Source organism: Chiloscyllium plagiosum, chromosome 6 (assembly GCF_004010195.1).
Source record: "Chiloscyllium plagiosum isolate BGI_BamShark_2017 chromosome 6, ASM401019v2, whole genome shotgun sequence".
NCBI classification, from domain to species: Eukaryota; Metazoa; Chordata; class Chondrichthyes; order Orectolobiformes; family Hemiscylliidae; genus Chiloscyllium; species Chiloscyllium plagiosum.
This window is the reverse complement of record NC_057715.1, coordinates 118,756,867-118,765,822: the sequence shown is the minus strand read 5'-3', so window position 1 is coordinate 118,765,822 and position 8,956 is coordinate 118,756,867. Positions and strand designations below refer to the sequence as shown.

The following is an 8,956-nucleotide window of genomic DNA, read 5'->3' as shown; positions in this document are numbered from 1 at the left end:
TCTAGCCCCTACGCCCCTCTCTATCTCTGTAAGTTCCTCTAGCCCCTATCCCATCCTTCTCACTATCTCATCATTCTCTCTATTCCTCTCACTCTGTTGTCTCAAGTGTTCCCAACATTTGTGGATGTTCCTTTAGCCCACACCCTGACCAAAATCCACCTCTTTCTTTGAGTCTTGCTTTCTCTAGCTGCAGTCCATAAACACATTTCCCCTGCCTGTCTGCAGTGTTTTGTGAGCTATTGGTATGGTGTTCACATGTCAGGGCTGGCTTTTTCTATATGAAAGTTAGGTTTCCTGAAATAAGGATGGAAGTGTCTCAGATAGACTCTCACCTTTCCACTTTGCCTCACACAGAGCTCTCCTTCTTCCTCTGCTGGACCTGCAGCCCCCATCACAGAATCTTCTGCTGCTCGTGGACTCCATCGATGAAGGGGAGATCTTCAAAGATGCCGACTGGAAGCCTTCTGGGAAGAGTGGGACCATCGCTGAGCTTCTGTCCAATCACCAGGAACTCTTCCCGTCCTGGTTACTCCTGGCATGTTCAGCTCGAAAACAAAATAAAACAATTAGCAGAATGTTTTCAGGTGAGGATGGTCCAGGGGAGGTTTATCAAGGAGTTCAGATTGGCAGAAAGTTTTAACAGAAGACCCTGTTCCCAGGGGCAGGAGGGTTAGTCACCAAAGGGTCACAGATTGAAGAGAATCAGCAAATGAATACGAGCGGGTGGTAGGGATAGTTTTTTGAAGGCGTGGGGTGTTATAATCTGGAGCATGATGCCTGAGGAGAAAGCAGAATCAAGAGTAACTTCTTTACTCAGAGAATACTAGAGGTGTGGAATGCACTGCCTGCAACAGTAGTAGACTCTCCAACTTTAAAGGCATTTAAATGGTCATTGGATAAACATATGGATGAAAATGGAATAGTGTAGGTTAGACTGGCTTCAGATTGGTTTCACAGGGTGGTACAACCGAAGGACCTGTACTGCGCTGTCATGTTCTATATTCTAAAGGGAATTAGAGAAATAACTGGAAGGAAAAAGAATTGGAGGACTGTGGGGAAGAGTAAGTGGTGAATTGGATCGTTCTTTCAAAGAGATGGCCAAAGGCAAATTGGATTTGCTTTTGGATTGAATGAGTTGCGTGTCCTGTCCGTGTTTTGCATGACCATTCTACAGGAGCCAGCAGCAAATTACTCATTTTACCTGCTTTTATTTTTGACAGGTTTCCGGAAAATTTGCCTGGACGATCTCCGTAAATCCCACATTGTGAAGGACGTGCAGCAGTACATTCTGTGCCGATTAGACCAGGAGGAAGCTCTGAGGCAGCACCTGAGCCGTGACACTGCGGAGATGTTAAATCAGCTTCATATCAAGAGCAATGGCTGCTTCCTATACTTGGAGAGAGTGTTGGACGGGGTGCTGGATAATTTTATCATGCTGCGTGAGATTCGTGATATTCCTGGCACCCTCAACGGCCTCTACCTTTGGCTGTGCCAGCGACTCTTCACCCGCAAGCAGTTCACCAAGATCCAGCCAATTCTCAATGTGATGCTGGCTGCCCAGAGACCTCTGACCCCCCGGCAGTTGTTTGAAGCTGTGTGGACCAAAGGTACTTGTTTAACAGCCAATGATTTCCAGCGCAAGATGGAGATGTTGTCCAAACTCCTGCTAGATGGGGAAGGGGGCACCAAGATTGTCTTTCACCACAGCTTTGCTGAGTGGCTGCTGGATGTTAAATATTGCACTCAGAAGTACCTGTGCAATGTGGCACAGGGGCATGCCATGCTGGCCATGGCTCTGACTTGCCGTGCCAAGGAACTGACCGCTGCTCAGGTACAAGAATACGCCCGGCACCTCGTCCACTCCCAGCTCCAGCCTGAGCCTTCCTGCCTGGCGTTGTGGATGGTGTGGAGTGGGGCGCCAGTCAGCCGAGACTCCCTGGCCTCCATTTTGCCGGTGGAGCAGGAGGTCTTGCAGCTGCTGGTCAAAGCCGGTGCCTACGCGGCTGACTGGGAGGGAACAGATTCCTCGGGAGTCATTCACCGCGCACTGGAGAGGGAGGATTCCATCCGGATGCTGCTGGAGAATGGGGCAAGTGTCCACCAGCGTGATTCAAATGGGCGCACACTGCTTGCCAACGCAGCTTATAGTGGCAACTTGGAGGTGGTCAACCTGCTGCTGTCCAGGCAGGCTGATCTAGAGACTGAAGACCATCAAGGACAGACACCCTTAACCCTGGCAGCTCGCATGGGCCACACTAAAGTCCTTCACTGCCTGATTTCACACAGTGCCAACATCAATCATGCTGACCAGGAAGGCTGGACTGCACTGCGGTCAGCGGCCTGGGGAGGGCACTCTGAAGCTGTCACTGTGCTGCTGGAGTCTGGGGGAGCTGAGGTGGACAGTGTTGACACTGACCATCGCACTGCGCTACGGGCTGCTGCCTGGGGTGGGCATGAAGACATTGCCCTCACCCTGCTACGGCATGGGGCTGACGTCAACAAGGTGGACACCGATGGACGCACTGCACTGATTGCTGCTGCCTACATGGGTCACCGAGAGATGGTGGAGATCCTGCTGGACCACGGTGCTGACATTAATCACCGAGATGCAGATGGGCGTTCAGCACTGTCTGTGGCAGCACTCTGTGTACCTGCCAGCCGTGGCTATGCCAATGTGGTGAGCCTGCTTATCGAGCAGGGTGCGGAGGTGGGGCACCGGGACCGCGATGGCCTCACCCCGCTTTTGGTGGCTGCATACGAAGGTCACGCAGACGTAGTGGATTTGCTGCTGGAGGGTGGAGCCGATGTGGATGAGGCAGACTCAACTGGGCGTACACCACTCCTGGCTGCAGCCTCCATGGGCCATGCAGCTGTTGTCAATGCTCTGCTGTTCTGGGGTGCGGCTGTGGACACCATCGACAGTGAAGGTCGAACTGTACTCAGCATTGCTGCTGCTCATGGCAACACGGAGGTGGTCCAGACCCTCCTGGACAGAGGTCTGGATGAGAACCACCGCGATGACATGGGCTGGTCACCCCTTCACATGGCCAGCTTTGAGGGTCACTGCTCTGTCTGTCTGGCACTAATTGAGCAGGGTGCCAGGGTGACAGAAGTGGACAATGATGGAAGGATCCCAGTTATCCTGGCAGCTCAGGAAGGCCATTGCCAGTGCGTTGAGGTCCTGCTGGGATATAAATCTCCTGTGGACTGGCGAGGCTATGATGGGCGAACAGCGTTGTGTTCTGCAGCTCTTGAAGGTCACAAGGACGTGGTGAAGATGCTGTTGAGCAAAGGGGCAAGTGTAGATGTGAAGGATGCAGACGGGAGGCCTTTGCTGTACCTCTTGGCCTTGGATAACCAGATGGAGATGCTGCAGCTGCTCCTGGACGAAGGAGCTGCCAACCTGGAGGCACGGGACTTGGACGGACGGACAGTTCTGCATGTGTGTAGCTGGCAGGGTAACCTGGAGTTGGTAAAGTTACTGGTCAAGTATGGAGCAGAGGTGAACGCCTTGGATAATGACCATCGCTCAGCCCTGCATTCAGCAGCTTGGCAAGGCCATTCGTCTGTGGTGCAATTTTTGATTGAAAGTGGCGTTCCTGTTGATCATGCCTGTAACCAGGGAGCCACCGGCCTCTGCATAGCCTCCCAGGAAGGTCACACTGAGGTGGTAAGGATCCTTGTGGAGAGGGGAGCAGATCCTAACCATGCTGACTCATATGGCCGCACCCCAATGAGAGTGGCAGCCAAACGTGGGCAGACAAAAATCATGAAGTTGTTAGAGAAATTTGGTGCACCGGCATTCAACGGTTATATGGCACCAGTGCCTGGGCAGAAAGGGGAGCAACACACCACCACCATGAAGACTCTGTCCTCTGGTACATCCAACAGTTCGGGAAGTCCCAGTGTGGTGGCTGTGGAGACGCTTTCTACCAACCGCATGGTCAGTGAGAAAAAACAAATGGGGGCAACAAGCTCTCCCTCTGGGTCCCCAGATTCCACTGTGGATCATCGCAAGTCTCTCATGTCCAACAACTCTTTGAAAAGTTCCAAAAACTCCTCCATTGTCACCTCCTCCACCTCCCATTCCCTGGCCACTGACCAGACAGTGCCCATCGATAGCTTGACCTTCACTCAACAGATCCAACAACACTCTCTGCCTCGCAGCCGCAGCCGGCACTCCATCCTCACCTCTCCTTCGTCAACACTGGTCAAACCCAAAGTCAGCTCACAGACCAGTGCCATATCAGAGTCAGCAAAGAGCCCCAGCAGACATGGGGGGAGCTCATGCTTATCGAGCCCAGTGCTGGGCATTGAATTGACACAGACCAGTCCCAAGGGCAAGAAGGGAGCATCAGGGAAAGTTGCTCTGACCAGTGTCCCAGAGCAAACGTCCAAAGCTGAAATCACCAAGGGGAGCTCAAAGATTGGATCACCACTCATAACATCAGTTGACAACAACAAACTGCACACTGAGCGGGAAATCTCCCCCTTTTATTGGTGCCGTGACAAACAAACTGTGTCCTCAGGGCTGGAGGAGAAACAGAATGGAATCCTCAGCAAGTCTCACGGCAGAGATCCCAGGGGCCCAAAGGCCTCTCCCCAGAAGCTGAACAGCACCAGTGCAGTAGAGAAAGTGATGATGGAACCATTGATCACAATCACAACCCTGGATCCTGAACTAAATCTCAAACAAGCTATCAAACTTCAATTCGAGGGCCCGACGAGTGGTTTTAATTACAAGAAGGAAACACCGTTATGAGGGGTAAGCTGTTGTTATGTCACTGACTGACTGGATATATTACAATGGCTGTGCTAAGCGAAAAGAGTTGAAGAGCTGAAGGAAGTCATTCAGTCCATCAAGTCTTACCACTCAATCAGATCATGGCTGATTTGATAATCCTCAACTCTCATTACTGTCTTTTCCCCATGGCCCTCAATTTCACTACTGATTAAAATTCTGTCTCAGCCTTAAATATACTTCAAGTCCAAGTTTCGTAGCTCTCTGTGGTAAAGGAATTTCACAGATTCACTCCCCCCGAGAGAGGAAATTCCTCCTCAGCTTTGTCTTAAATGTGTGACCCATTGCTGAAATGATGGCCTCTGGTCCTAGACTCTCCCACAAGGGAAAACAGCTTCTCCACATCTGCGCTGTCAAGGCCTCGAACAGTCTTGCATATTGCCATAAAGTCTCCTGTCATTCTCTTAAACTCCATTAAATAAAAGTCCAACCTCCCTTCATAAAGAAATCCCATCATACCCAGGATCAGCCGAATAAACCTTCTCTGGACTGTCTCCAAGGCCAGTATAAGGGACCACAACTGTTTCCAGTCTTCCAGTTCTGGCCTGATGTGTGCCTTGTATCGTTTCAGCAATACGTCCCTACATTTACACTACGTTTCCTTTGAAAGAAGGCCATTAGGCCATTCTTGCCTAGTACCTGGTGAACTTGGATGATAGCTTTTTGTGATTCATGATTGTGGACTTCCAAATCCCTCAATGCCGTTGCTTTCTAAAGACTTTCTCCATTTAAATAACATTTACTTTGTCTATGCTTCCTGTTAAAGTGCATAACCACACATTTTCCCACATTATGTCTTGTCTTGCAAGTTTTTTTACCCATTTACTTAACTGTTTAAATCCCTTTGTAGAATCTTTGTGTCACCCTCACTACTTGCCTTCCCCTGTAATTTTGTGTCATTAACAAACTTGGCGATAGTACATTCACTTTCCTCATTCAAAAATGAGTTGAAAACCACTGTGCTGATTCTTGGCCTTCCACAGGTTGCCAGTCTGAAAATAGTTCCCCTCATCCCAACTCGGAGTCCTATATTAGTTAGCCAACCAGCTATCCATGTCAATATATCATCCCAACACTATGGACTCTAATCTTATTAAGTAGCCTTATTTGGGTATCTTATAAAACACTTTCTGAAAATCCAAATATATTACATCCCCTGCTTCCCTTTTACTTATTCTGCTTGTTACCTCTTAGTGCTATAATGGTGTTGTCAATGTGACACTGGATATGGTTGATGGGGTATGACCTGCTGGGTGCACAGCCATCTGGACTAGTGATCTCAGCACTGATCCAACCAACAGTGCGGTGCCCTGTCACCACTGACCGTCTGACAGTGCAGCACTCCCTCAATACTGACCCTCAACAGTGCAGCACTCCCTCAGCACTGACCCTCTGACAGTGTGGCATTCCCTCAGTACTGACCCTTCAACATTGCGACACTCCCTCAGTGCTGACCCTTCGACAGTGTGACAACTGTCCGACAATGCAGCGCTCCCTCAGTACTGATCCTCCGACAGTGCAGCACACCCTCGGTACTGACCCTCTGATAGTGTGGCACTCCCTCAGCACCGGATCTCTAACATTGCAACACTCCTTCAGTACTGACTCTTGGATAATGTGACACTCCCTCAGTACTGACCATTCAACAGTGCGGCACTCCCTCGGTACTGACCCTTCAACACTGCGGTGCTCCCTCAGCACTGACCGTCTGATAGCGCAGCAATCCCTCAGCACTCACCCTCCGACAGTGCAACGTTCCCTCAGCACTCACCCTCCGACAGTGCAGCGCTCCCTCAGTACTGACCCTCCACAGTGCAGCACTCCCTCGGTACTGACCTTCTGATAGTGTGGCACTCCCTCAGCATCAGACCTCCAACATTGCAACACTCCTTCAGTACTGACTCTCGGGTAATGTGAAACTCCGTCAGTACTGACCATTCAGCAATGCAATGACCCCTCAGTCCTGACCTTCAGATAGTGTGACACTCCGTTGGTACTGACCTCCGACAGTGCGGCACTTTCTGAATGCTGTGTAGAGTGTGTTAAATCTTTCTTTGTTTTTCTGTTACAGAGCAGTGAGTGAGACAATGAGGAAGAAATAGCTTTCACTCACCTGATCTTTCTGTCCTTTTTTCAGGAATGCTTCGGGCTCCCTGGTTTGTTTGCACAGAGAATCACTGCACTGGGTTCGGGCTCCCTGGCTTGTTTGTTATTCTGTGCCATAGGATGGGATGTCAGAGTGAGGCAGCAGTATTCATCAGGCTCAGTTCTCTGGGATAGCACCACGTAATTCAGGGAAAGGACTGACCTTTTCGTCATCATATCAATGTATAATTCTGTGAATATGAATTGCAGTCTGCTATGTTTAATGGCCTACATCTGCTGTAAAACAGTGTGTACAGTATTCGGGACTTTTCCTGATGCAATCTGGATACAATTTTTATTTTTCTTAATTTTATTTCCTTCAGCGTTAATGCTCATGGGAAGTGAGTGTGAAAGGTCAGTGGGGATTTGTCCTAATCCCTGATTGGAGTGGATACCCCTTCCCTCTACTCCTCTAGATATTGCTCTCTGACCCCTGGTCAAGACATTGGAGTTTAAACTATGTTCGATATGAGCAGGTTCATCTGAGTTTAGGAGTACAGTCACACTGTGCCACTGGCAATGATGGGAAGCAACCTTCTGTCCTATAGTATTCTCATCATCCCATCACAAGCTGTGCCCTGTTTTATCATTATAATGGTGTATATGCCCATCCGAGCAGTTCAAATGACACGACTAGTTGTGCCCATGATGTTGTCGATGATTAATGGTGATGTATTTGTTCATGTGAATCATGCAAGTACCACAGATTGCATCTTTGGTTTGAGTGCTGGTTATATTAGATTGATGAAAGTTTTCAATAGTTTTGTTGGCTGAGGTGGGAATATGTTTGGGAGGCTGTGTTTATGTGCAGCATGAACTGGACTCTCCAGCCCCATAATGTATTGCTCTCCACACAATTTCCAATATTTCCTCTGGGGAACAGCCCACCAACCTTCCTCTGCCCCAGATATATGCCAGCTCATCATTGCCCCTTGTTTACCTCTCAGGGGGCAGTGAGAGGGAGCCATTACCCGGGTTGAGAGAAATACACAGTTGTACTTGCTGGATGTTGAAATGGGTACATCTGGTTATTACTGCTTCACAGAGTGTTCACAAGAAAAGGACAGCAATGAAGATAATCCAGGGCCCCAATGGAGGGGAACTTTGACCAAGTTAAGTCCTGAGTGGAGGTCACAGATGTTGGACCCAGAGTTTGGGAGACGGAATGCGGCGTTTGGGTTTCTTGATGGAATTAGGGAGAGATTCACAAGCATTCACCTGACCCTCTGAGCCTGACCTCAGCATTCCAGATTACCTTTGGGGCTGAATTTGGGCTTTGGGAAAAAATCTCAATGGTTACCCTAACTCCCCATTTTCTCATGTACTGTAAAATTTCTGATAGTGGTTTTTAGAGGGGCAAGCAGGGGTTGCTGGGCAGTCTTGAATTGATTTGCTAATTTTGGTGCTGTTCTGATGTTCATTTGTATGGAGGGTTACTGATCATTTCTGAAATATTCAGCTGGCTGCTGTTTCCTCTCTTTCTGGTTTTTATACATGGATTTTTTTGAGATAAAAGTGTTATTACTGGAGATTCTTTCCCTCTCATGCCAAATACAACGGTTTTGGATTTAAGTGCATTGTTTTCTTGTGTCTAAACTGCTGCTGGCTCATTCACTACGCTGTCCATGTGAACTGGTAAAAACAGACAGAAATCCTTTAGCACGTGGCACCAATCCCCTGGGCTCAGCTCGCAACATTCTCTGCATTGATTCAAAATCAATGTTCCACCCTCTAGAGGACACACAAACCCTGGGCAGACACTCTGGGACTTTGTTATTCATTCACAGGGCATGGGGATCAGTGGCTGGAGCAGCATTTATTGCCTGTCCCTTACTGCCATTAGGAAAGTGGTAGTGCCTTCTTGAACCGCTATAGTCCATGTCCTATAGATAAACCCACAATGCCTTAGGGAGGGGATTCCAGGATTTTGATCCAGTGACACTGAAGGAACAGCGATACATTCCCAAGTCAGGATGGTGAGTGGCTTAGAGGGGAGCTTGCAGTGGGTGG

The 8,956-nt window shown here is 49.1% G+C and overlaps 1 protein-coding gene across 1 annotated transcript in view; it reads left to right on the top strand.

The window, feature by feature from the left end:
- Nucleotides 1-8,518, top strand: part of ankrd50l (ankyrin repeat domain 50-like) — a 35,297-nt gene extending 26,779 nt beyond the window's left edge. Inside the window, exons 3-5 of the mRNA XM_043692572.1 lie at nt 355-584; nt 1,221-4,765; nt 6,939-8,518. Of these exons, the coding sequence (XP_043548507.1) occupies nt 355-584; nt 1,221-4,762 (3,772 nt within the window). The 3' untranslated portion in view covers nt 4,763-4,765; nt 6,939-8,518. The remainder of the gene's footprint in view (nt 1-354; nt 585-1,220; nt 4,766-6,938) is intronic.
- Nucleotides 8,519-8,956: the final 438 nt, after the last annotated feature.